This window comes from Platalea leucorodia, assembly GCF_965183815.1.
Source record: "Platalea leucorodia genome assembly, chromosome: 14".
In the NCBI taxonomy this organism is placed as follows: Eukaryota; Metazoa; Chordata; class Aves; order Pelecaniformes; family Threskiornithidae; genus Platalea; species Platalea leucorodia.
Window position 1 is genome coordinate 10,074,885 of NC_138836.1, and position 18,674 is coordinate 10,093,558.

An 18,674-nucleotide genomic window follows, 5' to 3' on the forward strand; every position below is an offset into this window, starting at 1 on the left:
GAAACTTGCCTTTGTTTTGCATGTTGGTTTGGTTTAGAAGGAAAAATGCAAATATATTCACCAGTGGAGAGCTGGTTGTGTATCAGCTTGTTTGAAATTGAAAGCTGGACTGCTGTAAAAGCGCGAGAGCAGGGTCAGTAAGGAGCTAGGTATTTGGGCTGCTCTGCTCTGCCCTCCCCACCCATTAACTCCTTCAGTAGGTCTGTGCCCAGTGGTAATTCAGACAGCCATTAATATATTTTAATACATTTTAATTAAAAACAATATAAAAGACTACAGTGACACAAAACAAGTTAAAGTTGATTTTATCAATGGACATTTTTAAAAAAAAAAAAAAAAGACGATAATACAAGGCCTTGCTGAAATTCTACTTGCAACTTCAAAGTAGAAAAGCGATTTCTAAGCATTTTCCAGAAGTATTTTTGCCTCTCAGCAATCTGTTACAGTGTCAGAACTAGCACTCGTTACTATGTAAGCCAGCTTAGGTTTTGGTATCTGTGTAACTTCATTAATAAAGCACAGGAGTCAGCTCTCAGCTATACAGTATAAATACTTTGATTTTCTTTGAGACTTGCACGATTGATCCTAGTTACTGGAATATCTCATTTTGTGAAATATCAGTCTATTAGATTATAGCTTAGGTAATGCAACTTTCTCCCCTTGTACAACACGCGGTCCCGCGTCTGTTCAGTATGGCAGCTAAGGCCGTGATCCCATCCAACCACACACGCGCAAGTAACTTCAAGCGTGCCACTCAAGTTTAAGGTGAAGCATCTGCCGAATGGCACTTATCATACAGTGATCTTCAACGGACGTAACAGAAAATGTTGGCTTTATGGAGCAAGGGATTAGATCTAACTTTAGATCTTTTATGCAGGTTTTCAAATCGTTTCTAAGTCATACTACAGCTGTCCAGGCTTAAGTTCCTAGACAGCCCAAGATGCAAAACCTTAACAAATACATCTGTAATACTCTTCTATGAATATCTAATTTCCTAACCAAAACTAGTCTTTCACATCATTCCTTTTAGTACAAGCCACTTTACATCAGGCACACATAAGGCTTCGTTTACTGGGCCTTTTGACATGCTAGGCCCAAGAGGAGCGAGGAAAACCATCCAAAAAAGCCTTCAGCAAAATGGTGAAAAGCGGTAGGAAAAGAGGATCAGAGAGAGGACTAGTGGAAAGAGGGAACAGGACCTGTCCTGAGTTAGCACCTGCTGTTCTAACAGTTCCTTCAAGCTGCATCGCATTGCTGAGGAGTCTGCAGACGTTGCCATAACCAAATCCATGTTAACGGCAATTTGCAAGTTAATTTTCCATGTACGCAGTTACTGCAAAACATGAAAATCTGGATACGTCTTCCAAGTACAAAAGACAAACACTTTTTGAATACAGGAAGCTGAAAGCCTAGATCAAGCGAAATCCACATCAGCCTGTGATACACATTCACGGACAGCGTCCAAGTGCCAAGTCGTGACATTCTTTACCTGCACCGCAGGCCAGTGTCACAACAAGCTCCCAGTTGTAGACGTCGAGCCAGCAGTGCCCGACATACAGCCTGCAGGCAGAACCCACGGCATCTGAAGAATCTACTCAGCCTTCACATTGCGCAGTCTACAGAACTCGGGTTCTCATTTGAAACTGTACTAGTTTGTATGGCAACAGAGCTGCCGAACGCAGAACGGACATGGTACAAGAGAGAATTATGCCAGCTGTTCCAGGTGAAAGGCTGAGGAGCCCAATTATTCCTCCTCCACACACAGCGCATGCCAGCGGTCATCCCTCTCCAGCCCCCCATCAGTAGGATGCGAGGGGGACACTACAGAACATCTTTAAAGAGATGATCACTGGATATCAACTCAAAATGCAACTTACTCCACAGAATGCAGTTCAAGCTATGTTCTATCTTGCTATAGGTCATTCCCCTTTCTAGGGATTCTGATTTTCCTTACATTGTTTCAGTCTTCTATCACGATATCGCATAGTCCATAAGTATATACATGACTAATATCAAGAATGTACAGCAAGCTAGATGCACAGAAGAGCTCAGCAGAAGCAGGGCACACGATGCAGGGTAGGGCTAGATCAACAGACGTACCTTTCCAAAGCTGATTTTTAACTGGAAAACCACAGCATGGTTCGTATCTTCCACGGAATGTTAGCTCTCATGGAAACACAAAAGCAACACAGTGTAGCTAAGATTGAAAGCAGGCGGTTTTGTCCGTTTATCCCTGGTCCAATCTGTGGGCTCAGAACATTAAGTGCAATGCACATCCATACCATGTACTCCTTGCTACACAGCAGCGGTTACCTGCAGGCCGAGGCCTTTTGCTTACGTTCTACCGTTACTCTAGTTTTTTCAGTTTTTCTTACTGGAAGTCCTTAGAACACTTAACATTCTCATTTTACACTGGGGGGGAGAGGGGAAGAGTTCTCCAAATGGCCAATCTCATTCTCCTCTCTCCAAAATGAATGTTACCTAGGGTATATATTAGAGCGGATTTAAATGAAGACCTCTCCAAAGTGTTACATCCTGCAATTTTTTTTTTTAAACAGGTTTTATGATTATTCTTAGCTTACAGCTGTGCTTCAGAATACAGGCCAAATTTAGCTAATTGCCTGCAACCTGATTTCCCACATTCGTACATAGCAGCTACCCAATTCAGCGATGTGGGGTAGAGATTGAAAGCCATGTGATTAGCTCACCAACTCAGAGAACTTCACAAGCATGTCTATTGGCAGAGGTCTGCTTTGATACCTGATGAGATTACAAGTTTCTTTTCTTATTTAATAGCAATAGACCCATTTCTGTGCTGCAGTCAAGCTGCATCAACAGCTATGTGCCTGCTACAGTTTGATTACCCTTTCAAACCAACGGTAAGAGCCTCTGTCTCACAGCTCACATACTGGCTCTAAAGGGCTGGAAGCGAAATCTTGGTACAACCTGTTCTTTGGTCAGATAAGCATGTGCTTAGTTTCAGATAGAGCTGGAACACCCAACAGGACATAGCTTCTGCTGAAATCTTTTCAGAGCTTTCTCTTCTGTAGAGGTAGAGTGCTTTGAAAGAAGAACGCAGGTTCTCTTAAGTCCTGAAGAAACTGCTGCCAGAAGACATTTGCTGCTGGCCAAATGTGAAAGCAGACCACAGTTGCCTAGTACCCCATTCAGATCTCCTAGGAGAACTGTATAAATATTTCCTAATTCAGGTCTTAGCACCATACAATTCCTAAACGAAACCCAGTGAACTTTCATACAAGCAGTTTTAGCATGTTGAAGGAACTTTCAGCTCTTTACAACTTTTTTCTTGTACCGACATGTTGATATAGGCATGATGAAGTTTTAGTTCCAGACAGAATATGTTGACTAACAGAGGTAGCTTTTACTTCAAAAAATATCTTGGAAAAATTAGTATTTTAACTATTTGTGAAACCGTTGGTCAGAACAGAGGACACTAAACACACCTGGAGTAAAACATGGGTGCAAGTCAAACATTGGACCCATCTTAGCTATCTTAAAAAAATCAAGTTATTAGTTAGCACTTTGGTATAATTTCAAGTGAGAAAATACTAAACAAATCTAGGCTGCCATGTTGTTTGACATCAGTCTTCTCCCTACCTAAAGCAACAGATGTGCTTTTCTTCCTTTCTAAATACACAGTTAAAATAGTAGATGTTGAGGTCTAGGAAAAGGTTTTTCTATCTTGGGGTAGTCTATGCCCAGAAGTTAAGCAGAACAGGATTAAGCTAGAACATCCTAAAGATGCTGCATCATCAACATGATCATTTTTTGTTTCCTGCTTCTGGCTCTTTGGCAAGTCCAAGAGGAGTAAGACAGTGTAACAAGTTGATCAGCCTGATGTTTCCAATTCCAAAACAGTCACTCCAGCTTTAATTTCCACTGGTATCTAATGGCAAGTCAGTAGTAGAGCATATAAAAGTGCCACTATCCTGCATCACCTAATTGCATATATTAAGCTGCTTAAAACCAATTTAGCAATATATTCAGTCATTTATAACATTTCAAGAAAACCCTCAAAGCACTGTGTTATGAGTTACAAATTCAGCTCTTCTATATTTCCTATACTGTACCTGCAGCAGATGTCTGCAATAAGTGGAAGTTTACATCTGTATCTCCACTTCATTATGGGAAAGCAATAAGTGGTTTCAAACCAATTCATTAATAAATAACTATTCCTACACAAGTTTGATGAGCTGACAAAGTTCAAAAGCCAGCAACGTCCACATACAGGAACGAAGTCAAAGGAGCAAATAAAACAGAATTTGCTTTGGGCTCTACAACGGCAATACTGTGAGCATGGCTCTTGAAGCAGTTTAGCACTAAAAAAGGTGCCCTAAGACAGATTCCTCCCATTGTAAATGCACATGTAGAGAAATGCCCAGGCCAAGACTGAGAGGGTTTTCTTTTTCTGAAGAACAATCAGTATATTTTCCAGGTGTTTGAAAGCCTCTGCTTTCTTCAGCTCATGATGACTACTAATATTTATCCTGTGGTTCATCTGCATCACTAGCCTCTGTTTCGCTGCTCTGAGAGAGATCTTGTTGGCTCTCTACTCTGTCCAGTTCCAGAAAACTAGTAATGAGCTTGGCAACTGCTTCCACATCACTGTGGAAAAGAAAAAACAATGTAAGAATTAGTGGACCTGTGGTATTGACAAGACAAGAACAGGCATGCTAATTCTTGAGCACAGCTGCTTGAAGGGCGAGTCAACATAAGGCATAGAGCATGCCACAGTAGAGAAGGACAGCATCCCACTTGTGAAGGCATATCAAGCCAAGCCATTACTTCCATATCAGAACAAATCAACCCTTTTCCCACAGTCCCTGCTGCAAGATTCCTTATTATTGATGCTTAAAATAAATCATGTTAACTGATAAATACACTGAATGTTTGCAAAATAGAATTAATCCCCTCTGCCATTGCACAGCTGAGGTAGTGAAGGTAACTACCACAGATGTGCAGCATCAAAAGGATCTTAGATATCTAAATACGGTCAGTCTCCTGATGGGAGATGGTGTTACCCAAATGTCTGCAACTGAAAGCATTAAAGGGTTTTAAAAAGTTAAGCTGAATAACACAAGGTCATATCAGCAAGTATGAAAATGGAGCTGAGTCTCAATAGTCAACAATTACCGACCCATGTGATTAGTATTTCCCACCTTACACATTCTAATTAAAAAAAAAAGCCCACACTGCACCTTCTACAGCCCAACACGGCACTCTGAGTCAGTGGGTGTGAAAATCCAGTGACAAATCGTAGCACAACCAGGTAACCCTTCCCAAAATATCGCACAGTCTCCTCTTCCACATTCACATCTCGGATCTCATTCAGTAGAGCCACTACTGTAAACAGATGTGGAAAACAAAGTAGTCTATTAGCATTACAGTAAATTCTCAACACTGCTACTAGTAACTTGCCTGACAGACTCTATGCTCTTGAGTACTATTGCTCTGATCCCATACCACCAGGGGGGTCCTGCAATAGCAAACAATTGCTGAGCTATTCAGGCAAAACAAACAAGGAGAGACTACAGCACGTACTAGCCAGCACAGGCCCTAATGAACAAGATATACTGCCTCCCAGGAACTGGGGACCATTAGTTTATTACTTATGTTTCCCACTTACTTTAATAACAGTTTTAACTATTTTTCTGTACAAAGAAGGTAAACAGGTGTTAAGTTTACTGAGATTGAACAAATACTGAAAGATTTAACTGTTCAGAGTCTCTGCTGATCTCTGCGTCCCCACATTAATGGTACTTGAAACACATTATCGAATAACCTCTCAGGAAGAGATGTGCTCTGCTTCCCAACTTATAAACATACCCTAAAGAAAAGTTCAGAAACGTTAAACATCCTCCTCTCCACATCTCTCATCTTCCATTTCCAAAATGAGCTGTTTAAAAAACAATTCAACTTAAGGGCATTCCAAATTTTGTCAGTTTTCTAAGCATATTGAGAGTTGGTTTTAGACTAGCAAGCAGAATAAAAAAATCTGACATCGAAGAGGATCCTACTTTAGTCTGCAATGGAGCTCCTGTCTCACAGTGACTCAACCAAGTCACGTACTATACTTCAACTTCTGTTACTCCGACAGGAAGCTCAAAAGAAATGAGGTACTGCATTAAGCTGAGCCTACTGAATATGCTGTTCTAAATGCATGGGATATATCTGCAAGATGTAACATGCTTGCTTGCATATGATATCTAAAGATTTGCCTGCTACCAAAACCAGATTAGATTATAGAAATCTCAACTCCTGGCTCCAAAAGTTAAGTTTTTCCACCAGTCCCACCTGCAAAGCAGGCTAGCCAAGAGAAATGTAAACCTGCACATTAACATCCCAAAGGAATGGCTAAGACTATTATAGAAAGCAATGTGTAAATCTAGTTACCTTGGATTAAAATAACTAACAAGGTGCATTCAGCACCCTAACCTGAAAAAACATTTGGGTCCTGAGAGGCAGATGATTACATCTGCTGCTTGGGAACAAAACAGATCTGGAAACAGATGTGACTAATTTGAGTACAGAACTCCAGAGCAGCTTATTAAATGGGCATGTCTGCATTTCTTCTGTCTGCCCCCCCCGTTTGCTACCACAGATACTGCTTTCTCACCTTGTTCATTGCCTCCTTTTGAGAAGGTCAGTATTTTTTTGTAAAGATTGAATGTTTTTAGGCAGACTGTTCCCTTGTTCTTATCAAATACAGCTTCCTGTAAAATTGAAAAATAAAAATCAGAATTTTCTTAAACACACCACCAGTAGCTATGCTTCAAAATAAAATAAAAATAGTTATATTGGAAAATAATCTTGGTAACACAGAAAAATAAAAACATAGCTATTTTAGAGACATTCCTCTATTAAGACTGTGAAAATCACAATCTTGCTCTTGGCTTTAAGAGAGACTTTACTATACCTCCTGTGTTACTTCTAGATGGAAGTTAAAGCTGGTTTCATTACCCCTCTTGCCCCATTCTTTATGTAATAAAAACTTTGCCTGGAATCAAATTTGAACACTAACCTGGAGCTCCTGTAATTTTCACTTTTGATGCATGCATTTGGCCTACAGTATAACTATAGAGCGAACATAAGTTCTAGTTACACTTTTCACTAACAGTCACCAACTCCACCAAAATTGCAGTGTTATGCTATACGGGCCAGGCTTACACTGGATTTAAAATATCCCTGACAGTCAATGAAAAGAGGATGTCTCTGTGGGGGTTGCTTATTCTAATAACAACTCAGGTCAGTAAAGTGACAAGCCTATATAACGGGTTATTGTTCTCAGTCCAACTCCCAATAAATCAACACCCACAAGATTATGAAGCAGCTTCACAAGCACCACTCTTTACCCAGTGGAAAACAGCTGAGTAGCCTTGCAGGTTAGAGCTACCCTCTTTAACGGTTGTTCTGTCATTAGCTGGCACAGTAAGTACAAAATCATGTTGCAGCAGCTGAACATGTTATTCTTTCTCCCTCTTGTATAAGAAAAGGCCACAAAACCATTTGGGGCAAGTCTCCCCTTAAAAAACACTCTTACATTCAGCTTCACGTTTTTATGCTTGCGTAGTGAAAGAATTATTGCCCTAATTCTAGTCCTAGTATAGCAACCCCAAAGGGTTTCCTCAAAACTAAAAGCATAACCTGTCTGTTTGGACCGAGCAAATGCATGGGACTGCTGGAATCAGCATCTGCCAACTGTTTCTAAACTAGCACGACCTCGTCGCCTGAGTTCAGCATCTTACCTCCCACTGCTCCAGATTCTGTGCTGCCACAAAGAAACACCCAGCCATATAGAAGAGCTTCCATGCCAAGCTGTCTGAATAATGAAAAAAATGCACAAATTTAGGGCTTTTTTTCCTTCTTTGGTATTCAAACAGTTTTAGAAGCAACATGCTCCCTTTAAAGGCAACAAAAGGAAAAAAGGTCTCTCTGATGCAACATTTTTGCCTTTAATTGTAATGCAAGCTATTTTACGGCTCTCTCACAGGATAAAAATACAGAAACTCTTCACATATTTTTCAAAGACTCCATCTACACAGGGCTCCAAACCACGCAGAATTATAAGCATATGTATTATGGGCAAGGTCGTAACATCACTACACATCTTTCTCTTCCCTAAAAGCAAAGGCATCTTAAAAGGCATCCACAGAACTCTCAACCTGCTCTCAACCACCAAATATTTGTGCTGCAGAGGACAAGGGTAAAGGACAATGGACACTCACTGAAGCAAACATGTTTCTTCATAAAAGGAAGCAGTCAGCCCTCTTGACAAACAAACATTTGCATTTTATGTCCTGGAAATGTTTATGTACAGCAGCCTAAGCAATTTGCTTACTCAGACTTTTACTGAAAGCAGAGTAGAACGATGCTCAGTATTGTTTCAGAAAACTTTGTTGCAATGTCTTAAGAAAAAAAGGCGATATAGCTGGTGTCTCAAGCAGCTTTCACTGGACTTTGCTCTTAAAATAAAAATACATTGATTATCTTGGTAGTATATTCCTACACACTACTAAGTTTTAAAATTTGATGTTAATAGGATGCAGCAAGAGAATCACAGGACAGCCTGCAGGATGAATTCCATAGATGGAAGGATACCTGGCATTTGGTACCATCTGCTCTATTGCAGGGGGGGGGCAGGAAGCTGCAGTAGCTGTCTGTTCTCTAAAGGTGTTTTTATGAGTAATCTCTGTCAGTAATGATTTAACAGTTTCCAGAGAAACAGAGCACTTCCATCAGAGGCAAGGTAATAATTTCATTATGGTGGCAAACAATCATTATATGTCTTCCCAGGAGAGCTGTGAGGACCAGCTTATCACATTTATAAAACACTGCAAGTACAAAATACCACAGAGTGCTAAATACCATTATTAAAAATACTCTTGCAAATGGAAAGGGATGATGAGTAAGAAAGAGAGCATTAAAGCACGGTAAGTCATGCACAGGCAACAATTATTACTGGATTTTAATATTCATGCCACAAAGTGTGATAGGTACCTACACTGCTCTCATAAGGCCAGACAGAAGCTGCAGAGAGGAATCATCAGCACGAAAAACAGAACGGGAAATAAACAATTCTTCAAAAAAATGATAGGCCATTACCTGCACTATAATAAGCAGCAGCCAAACCTATGGAGGCTATTCCTAGGATAAGAGGGGAGAGAATTAGGACAAACAAGCAGCTCAAACCATCTAAAATTCCCTGATGAAAAACATATGAATATTCACAAGTTCATCACTTTTCAGAAAAGGGACAAATGTGATTGCAACATTCATCGCTATATGAAAGAGTCAGTTATTTTTCTCTGAACTCAGTATAAAAACCTCCCATCCTGCAAAGACACTAAAAGCACAGGGGCTGAGGTCAGAAATAAAAGCTCGGGACAGAATTGGGAACAGAACTTTAGAGGGACTCCCAGTCTAACCATTACACCATACTGCCTCTCGAGCACAGTACAACTTTAAGCATGCTAACATAAACACTGCAGCGGCTATTTTTCCCTCTAAGTGCTCTGTGGAGCCAAAATAAAACTTCTGCAACTAAGTAGTGTCAGAAGCTGCCAGCTCCTTTCTCCCATTGAGGAGGAAGCAGTGGAAGAGTGCCTCATGCTCCAGAGCACCACTGCAACTGCAGAGATCTTGTCTCAATGAGAGTTTGACAACACGACATCACTGAAAGCAATGACAACTTTGTAGTGTTACTGCAATGGGATTTACTCAGCTGGAAAGCAGGATATGCCACATTTTCCCCACCAGCTCTCAGTGTCGTCCTAAGAAGCACCACTCCATTTTTTTTTTCCCGCATATTCAGTAGTGTTTAAACAGATGCCTTTCAGAACATCCTGTATGACTTCCTATTTCATACACACAGTGCCGTTAAGAGTTCACTGTCAACCACATGCAAGATCTAACCCCAGCATTGCTCCACTGCAGATTTTTCCGTTTCTGAAGACCTAGATGTTTTTCAATGTAAGTATGCATCCTGTTCAGAAGCTTCGCATTTATATTGCTATACGGCATATACACTTTCTTTTCTCGATCTTTCAGGACTCCCTTAAAATTCTGTCCGTGAGCCTCTGAGGTTCTGCAGATGATAGACTGAAAAATTATCAGTGTCACAGTGAAACTACTATGCTGAGGAGGAGACTTCAGACTCATTTGGTGGCTATGCTAAAGGAGATGTTAAAAGCATGATGATTCCTCTTCTTGAAAGAAAAATGCCTGAAAGACAGGCATCTCTTGCTGGAGGCTCTTTCAGGAATTTATTCTGTGACCGCCTTCCCTTAAAGCAAGCTCAAATACACTGAGGAATATTATGGTCTTACCAACAAAGAGAGACCAAGATCGGATGCCAGGTGACCTCTTCAGATGAAGATGGGAACTCGTACGGTTTTCAACCAACATGTACATCTTCAGAAGAAACTCCCAACAGCCCAGTCTGACTCATGAAACCTCACTGGACAAAACAAAAAAAAAAAAGTAAGAATTTAAAATCCTTGTAGACTCCAACACTCTCCCTTCCTAGCATTTTTTCAGGACTGATCAAGTCTTAATCTAGATTATAAAAGATGTCCAGGATAAGAACACAGTCTTTTTCTTACAAGAGCAGCAATATGCACACTTAAAAAAATTGCAAAGAAAAAATGTCATGTGGAGACTTGCACAATGATAACAGGAACCTGAACTCTTTGAGAAACTTCTCATTCTGGGGGCAAAAGTCTCTTCTATCACAACCAGATTCCAGAAGAAAATGTGAAAAACAAGAACCTGGAACAACGTTGTTGCTAATTCATGCAGCACTTCAAACAAATAAAACAGCAAGAGCAATGAGAAGTTCTTTGACAGCATTTCCCGTGCTAACTGCAAAGGCTCTCGTGATGGACCAGCCTGGCAGCTGAAGCAGGACAACGCAGCCTTCTGCAGAAGACACGGGGTCTCTCATCCCTGAGGACAGACCAGCAAGGGTTACAGCCTCAGCCTAGCAGTGCCAGTGTCACATAATGCCGTATATGGCATTCCCGTCTTTCAAGCCAACTCAAGAATAAAACCAGGAGTTTCCAACACCAAGTATGTTTGTCTCTCCCCAACAAGACCATGTCTTCAACCTAGACAGAAAGCAACAGTACAGATCAAAAAGACAGGTACTAATTAAAAACAGTAAAAGCTGGGCAATCCCATGCAGCATTTTCAGCAAGTTTTTACTATTTACAGCATAAAATTGTTTGAATTCTGGCATGATTGTGAGCTCCAGTGCAAAAACCAATCCCACCCTAATACTCTCAGCACAAGCATAAAGACTGATTTGTACAAGATACAAGAGACATATGAGGACTCAGCTGATCTTTCAGAATTGTCACCAGAGAAAGGACAGGCTGCTTACTGCTTCTCTTGCCCAAATTGGCAGAGATGCATGTTGTTATTATGAAGACCACAATCCAGTAAAAATAAATGGGAAATGAAAGTACGTGCTAAGCATTTTGTCATCATGTTAGCAGGGTATAATTGGCCTTAATCAAGGATATCTTCTGTTTTGCTCTTCTGTGTTACAACCTTGACACCACTTAAGGTAGGGGGTTTTAAGCAGACTTCCCCAAAAGGGATTTCTGAAAAGGATATCTACTTTTCCGATTGGTGTGATAAAGCTCGGTCTCTGTGAAGCATCCTGGGGACAGCAGGAGCACTAAACAGCTCGTTTACTGTTAAAGACAATGAGCACCAACTCCTTCTATTGGCTTGGTACTTCCATCACAAAATACCCGACTCTGCCCACAGAACCAGTTCCAGAGGTTGGCGTTAAGCTGCTGTTAGCTGCCCACGATAACAGGTTTCCAGAAGAATGCCAACATTCAACAGGTTTTTGAATAACCATGAAAAACACTTAGAGAGCAGGCCCAAGCACATCCGGGTTCTTACAGAAGAAAAGTATGTGATTTTTAGTCCTTTAGTCACCTTGCTGTTCTTAGATACTACATGACACTCCCGCAATTCTGCACCAACTGGCTAGTTTAGATACAAAGCTCCAGGGGATTTTTTTTCCCCATTTAATAAAGCAGATTTAGCTAAGTCTTTTCAGTTAAACAGAAAGCACATATGACTTTGATTTTAATCTCTTAGCAACACATCTGAGAGAATCTGAAACCAAAAGAGACAAAACCACTTATGCGTAAGACACACTCCATCTCCTCCGGATGTCAAGCATCACATTTTAATTTTCAAATGACTCCTGTGAGTTGCTCTCAACGTATCAGAAAATATTTCTGCACATACAAAGCCTTTTCCTGCCTGCAACCTAAAAAATATCAACAAGGTATCAAATACATAAAGATCAGCTTAGAAACCTGGCCGTATTTCACAAACAACACACCCTACTTAAAACATGATTCACATACCTACCAGTTAGATCCATTAATGCAAACTTCAATATCTCCCCCCCATATTCATTCAGCAAAGTCCAACCATGCAAATGCCAGTGTCAGCTTAATGCTGGACACTCAAAGTCAATGGCATCGTCTCTTGCAGAAGGCAGCTGCTTGCAAGATAGGTGCCTCGGGGAATAAAAAGCACCAAAGCAACTTCTTAAAGTTATAAAATGAGTTATAAACATGCCTTTAAGTGAACATAAGTTTTATTACACCAATTTTACAATTACGGAGAGACAGGTACTTTTGGGCTGCTAATTTTGCTTGAATTTCATAGACTCATAGAATGCTGTGGGATGGAAGGGACCTTTAAAGGTCATCTAGTCCAACCCCCCAAATTTGTTGGGTTTGACATTAAACTGATCTTCAGCATCAAAATAAACATTCGTATACTTCCTCCAAGCTCTCCAGCGAGGCTGAGCTAGCAAGAGCTATCCAAACAAGCACCACGAAAGCTTCACTACACATATCCATCAAGACAGGACCATACACCAGCCTGAATTTTCCTTACCTCCCAGTCCTGCACCTGCCTCCCCCCCAGTGCGACCCATGCACTAACTGGTCTCCCCCTCACCGAGCATCCAGTTAGGGAAAGGAACCGCAGCCTGCTACCAAAACCAAAACAAACCTCCGTTTTTCTTCCCCCACGCGTGGGTAACAGAGAGCCTTTAGCTGGGACCCGCCCGCCGCCGCCCCGACTGGCCGACGGGGGAGCCGCTCCCGGCCGCCGCCGCCCGTACCCCGCTCCTCAGGCGCCCTTCCGAGCGCGGCCCGCGGGGCTCAGGCCGGGCGGCCGACGGCTCCCTGAGGGGCGGCTCTCCAGAGGGGCGCCTGCTCGCCGGGCCCCCCGCCATACCTTCCCCCTGACAGAGCCTCAGCCCGCCCCGGCCATGACCGGCGCCCCTGCAGCCCCCCCGCCCGCCGGCGGTACCTGCCCGGGGCGCGCAGCAGCAGCCACCCGCACGGACGCGCTTTGAATGGGACGCCCGGCCGCCTCCGCTTCCTGCAGCCCCGAACCAGGGAGCGCGGCCGGGGCGGCCGCTGGGGCGCGCCGGCGCGACGCTCGGCCTAAGAAGGCTCGGATGCGCCGGCGGCCATTTTGAGTGAGGGCAGAGAAGCGGATACATAAACCTTCCCCGGGGCTTTATGTGTGCGTGGGAAGGGAAGGGCCTCACCCAAGATGGCGGCGCACTGCCCGCATTCAAGATGGTGGCTAGGCGCCGTGGATGCTGCTGAAGTAAGGGCGTCGACGTTTCCTTAGGGCGTATGGCTTTAGCTGTACAGAAGAAAGAGGAGAAAAACTCGTGTCTTGGCAGAGGAGGGAGGCGAAATGCTTTAGGGTGAGGCTGGGTGCGTGGAAGAGCTTTACTAGGCACAGTTGGTGGCAGTTTGCTAGACCCGCTCTGGGTGAGGTAGACACGGCCCCTTGTACAACAGGGCCTGGCGGGGCCGCCTGCTGCTGCAGGCTGAGGGGCAAGGGAGGGCGGGGGGAGCCCCTCTCTGTAACGGGGAGCCTCTCCTGTGTGCCCCCACGCCTGGCCAGCCCCAGCCCCGGCGGCTGCCGTGGAGGCTGATGTGCCTCCGGGCTTTCGATGGCAGCCGGTGCCATGTTTGCTAGCGCTTTGTGTCTGTACTGTACGGGAGGAGGCTGCGCTAGGGTGAGGTTTGCAAGTGATTTCTCAGCATCACAAAGTTGTCTCAAGATGGCCGCCAAGAGAAGACCTGTGACTGGGACCTTGATTCCCCATTGCAGCAGCTAAAAGCCATCGCCTCTCTGTACTGGGTGTGTTTTCGTGTAGGTGTGTCTCTACGTATGGGTATATACCCCTATGAATAACTACACACACGCAAGCAGAGAGCTGGCTTCTTTCTTTGAAGTTTCCCATTCTTCCAAATATGACCCCTGATACTTCTGAGGGTTTTTGCTGCTGGTTTTTTTTGCCAGTAGTAAATTACATCAGTGTTGCCAATTGATGTTTTTTATCACAAGTTTTGTAATACTTTGTATTTTTTTAAGCTTTAGCATTCAGCATTGATAGCTGCAATGGTTATAATAATTCAATGCAATGTATTTTTCAATAGCTTTTATAACTGAACAGAATCTGGAAAAAAATTAATGCCATTGTTCAAAAACGGGGGGAATTGCAAAGCAGAAATAGCAGTGATAATCTTATGGGTTTAACGTTGATGTCGTGACTTTTTGTCAATCGTATGTCAACTGAAGGCTTGGGTTTGGAAAATCTGTTGTTTGGGGAGGAAAGTTTCTAATTCACTTGAAATACTGAGTGACTTTCCTGTTGTGGACAGTAGGTTACGTTTGAAAAATCCTTTGTGTTTCTAGTTCAGTTAAACATCATTCACATGTGAAAGCTGTTCCTGTTCAATCCATTAGAGCAACTGCTCATGTTATCTTTGGGGCAAAATGGGTGAAGTGCAGACATCTGTAGTGTAGCTTAACTTCTTAAATTCCCTTTATGTAAATCAATGTATAATTTAATCTATAAATAATTATTTGGTCCTTTCTCAGTTGCACAGGAATGTGGTCCTTCCTGAATGTCATACTCGATTTTTGGCTTTTTTCCTAATACGAATCCAGATACTCCAGAGTGTTTGCTCAAGGCCATAACATGGTAGAAGTTTGTTCAGCTCTTCCTGAGCATCATTGTTGGTGAAGAGTAACTGAGATTTTGATCAGGCAGTGTTTTTCGTAACAGCCCAGAGTGAGCTATTTGAAGACAAGGAAAAAAAAAAAAACCTCAGAGTCCATGACTGTAAGTAGTAGAAAACACAAACTGATCTGCAATTTTTGTTTAACTGTCTTAATAGGAAAAGGCTATGAGGAACTGCCAAAATGAATTGGCACACTTGTGAGTCATGAGGTACCAGATGCTGGATTTGGATTGAAAAATAGGAAGTAATAAGTATCACGTGTTCTCAACCCAAACAAGCAGCTGACTGAGTCTCCTGGGAAGAAACTTATGTATAAGCAGTTGTCAGTCAGCTTTTATAAGCAACCAGTTTCTCCAGAAACCAAATGTTAAGCCATTTTGAGTGATACAAGATGAAAGATTTCTTGTGTCTGGAGTAGAGTGGAATAAGTAAGAAACTCATCTGTCCCCTCCACTCAGTATAAACCACACAGCATATCACTCTGTTTTATTCTTATGCTACTATCTGCAGAAATATTAGTAACTGTATACTTCTCCAGTTCTGCAAAGACCACAGTAGGGTAACCTGATGTGACTTAATTCATAATTAAATTATTTCAACTATGGAAAGTACCACACACACAAAATCAAGCACTTGTCCAAACTGGAATATGGCAAAGATCCTTGTAAGCTTCCGCTATTGATTAATGGTTCTTACAACATTTTTTTCTGCAATCATCTGGGGATTTTACACCAGCACTTTGAAGTAGGTAAGTGGCATTATGCCTACCAATAAAAAAAGGAAGAAGAAACACATTTTAAAAGCCTGATCTTGGACTGAAAGAACAGCATGAATTCCAAAACATGTTGCTGCAGAAACAAAAGCTATTTGCCAGAAGAAACATTCAGAAATATGTAATTGACTATTTGTAGACTTCCTGCTTGATAATATAACAATAGATTTTTGTAAGGCATTGTATAGTAAATACACTTGTAACTTTTAAGTCATTGATCTAAGAACAAGAACATGCAGATATAACAGAACTGGCCTTTATTTTGCATTAGTTTGACACTATATTTCTAGTCCTTTTTCCTAATTTCAGACCATTTTCCTAAATATTCTCTTCTAGCTCCTTATAATTCCCCCCCGAGGTCTTAAACTTAGAAATTCAGCTGTGCAGTAAGCATGTGATCTTACTAACATGCCTAAAATTCCTAGTGTGCTTGATTTTAGCTGGTTGGAAACCAGCTTAGATTTAGCTGGTTGGAAACAGTCACCAAACCAGCGTTGTTTTGTGGCTGGACTGCACTGGCTGTAAGTCCCCGTTATAAATGAGATCATCCCAGCGCGCTCTGTGTCGTGCCCCACTGACCTCTGTGGGAACACTGGGTGTAAAGCCGGGGGAGCACTAATTTCACGGAATACATGTTTACCAGCTGTAACTAAGATTTATTGCCTCATTCTGAGCTGTTGAGTGGCATATACTGTCACTAACTTGAAGAGGCATTTACAGCTTGCGGTGCCTTGCAGGACTGGTGCATAACCTTTAAAGCTTCCTGAAGTTGTTTGCAGCATACTGTTTTCATAGAGAAATACTTAGTTTTCTATTTCATTCTTGGTGTAAATGCTTTAGGTACAGGTATAAATGTTAAACGTAGCAATGGAGGCCAAATACCTCAAGAGAGGCCATAAAAGCAAGTAATGCTCGTGAGTGCTACCTACTGTTGACATTGGAAAGCTTTTATATTGTGATTTTTTTTGGAAGTAGCCTTTGCAGCAGTTGCAAAGGTAGCAACTGTTACCTCCCCCAGGGCAGATTAAAACAGGATGGCGCTTTCTTTTCTCAGGTTGTCAGGCATGGTGCTGAAGGTAACTGAGCTGATGTTCTGTGGGAAACATAAATAGCCAATGGAAAGCAGAAGTTGCTCTTGGCAATAAAATAAATGGGACATCTAATTATCTGATTACACAAGTATAATCTTATACCGTGCATTGAAACATTGATTCCTTGCATGCTCTTCAGTTTGTATGAGTTTTTGCTCTTTTTTTTGTTTGAATTCTTAAATTGAAATTCATTCAGTCCAGGTATCCCTAAGCCAGAGGATGAAGTAGGTACGCTTAAGATGTGTGTCTAGGATGTCCTCGATGTTTCAGTGTTTCTGCAAATGTTTCAATTTCCATGTAGTTATCTGTTTTTCCTTGTGAATATAAAGAAATATAGGGGGAAATAAAAAATATTTTAAATATGATCTGTGCAGAGTTACAGAAATATCCAAAACTGTCATGTCTTTTGAAGAATCACTATATCAAGTTTGGATAATAAATGCAAGCATAATCATCAAAGTGTGAAACAGAAGGATTTTAGCTATGCCTTTAAGTGCAAATCTCAACACATTCCTAATTTAGAACTCTCATCTGTGCTGTCACTATATTTGTCAATGCAACTATGGCTATTGTATCCTCGTGGAATAAGTTGCAAGATTGGCACAGCTTTTTAGTGTGAAAATAGTCATCCAAAGGAGGAGGGAAGAAGATGTCAGCTAATGCTGCATTCCAGCAATTCTGTAGGAAATGCAAATTCTTAAGTTGCACAGGGATTGCTCTAGAGTGATTATAGTGCTTTTAAAAAACTTGTGTTAATATGAAATGCGAAAGCATTTTGAATGAAGATAGCAGAAGCACAGAAAATGATTACCAAAGCTATTACAATTTTCACCTCAAGCTAGGATTAGTGATATTTTTCCAGGGTATATGTAAAGCGGTATCAGCTTATTTTTCTTTAAATGGGCAGTAAGAAAGTGTTTCTATTTGCTTTCGTTATGGTAAAGCTAAGGAATTCCTGATTTCCTTGACCTCAATGATAACTCGTCTATAGTCTGTAAATTAAAAAAAAAAAAAAAAAAGCATTATTTTTACATTCTGCTCTGGGGTTATCTTTAAAACAGTAATTAATTTATTAATTTGACTGTGACATCTTTAACAGCCAAATACACAAACATTTGCTTCTCTGGATTGTGATGTCTTTTACAGCCAGTTGCAGTGAAACAGGCATTTAGAGAGCCATGTCCTTGGGTGACAAACTTCTGCAGCCATGGCTGTCTCTAGTTCTTGCACAGCATTGCCATTTCTGCCTAACAAAAATGTTGCCCGTGGATTAAAGCATTAGACCTTGCTTGTAACAGGAGGGGATTTACCCGGTGCACTTGATAAAGGAAAGTTGCAGTTTAGACAGGAAATCGCATGTTGGAAGTTCTGTGGTTTAATTTCTAAAATGTCATTTTATACTTGAAAAACTTCTCTGCGTAGCTGTAGGTGTATGGTTATATGTGTCTGTTCAAACGGGTGGGGGGTTAAAAGAGGAGCAAAATGTGGCTTGAACCTTTGTTTAAATGTTACAGCCTGAGGGTTAGAAAGACAACTGCTCTGACATAAATCATAAGCATCTTAATTGATACTTTGGGGCCTGTGAGGTTGTGGAAGGCTGATGTGTATGTGTCATAGTGTTGTGCGTCAGGGTTTGTGATACCTGCCCGGGAACAGCATCACTGATACTTGCATTTTGTTGCAGGAATGGGAGATCACAGC

General features: G+C 41.6%; 1 protein-coding gene across 4 annotated transcripts in view; it reads right to left on the minus strand.

Moving 5' to 3' along the window:
• Window positions 1-234: 234 nt before the first annotated feature.
• CYBC1 (cytochrome b-245 chaperone 1) overlaps window positions 235-18,674 on the minus strand; it is a 45,483-nt gene continuing 27,043 nt past the window's right edge. Inside the window, exons 1-7 of one of the 4 annotated variants that reach the window (XM_082326965.1) lie at window positions 13,372-13,518; window positions 10,347-10,477; window positions 9,124-9,165; window positions 7,767-7,840; window positions 6,638-6,734; window positions 5,220-5,364; window positions 235-4,626 (exon numbers count right to left, since the gene is read on the minus strand). In XM_082326965.1, the coding sequence (XP_082183091.1) occupies window positions 4,497-4,626; window positions 5,220-5,364; window positions 6,638-6,734; window positions 7,767-7,840; window positions 9,124-9,165; window positions 10,347-10,431 (573 nt within the window). In that variant the 5' untranslated portion in view covers window positions 10,432-10,477; window positions 13,372-13,518 and the 3' untranslated portion in view covers window positions 235-4,496. Of the gene's footprint in view, window positions 4,627-5,219; window positions 5,365-6,637; window positions 6,735-7,766; window positions 7,841-9,123; window positions 9,166-10,346; window positions 10,478-10,788; window positions 10,866-13,371; window positions 13,519-18,674 lie in introns of those variants that run through there. The other 3 variants (XM_082326967.1, XM_082326966.1, XM_082326968.1) reach the window with 3 other exon arrangements.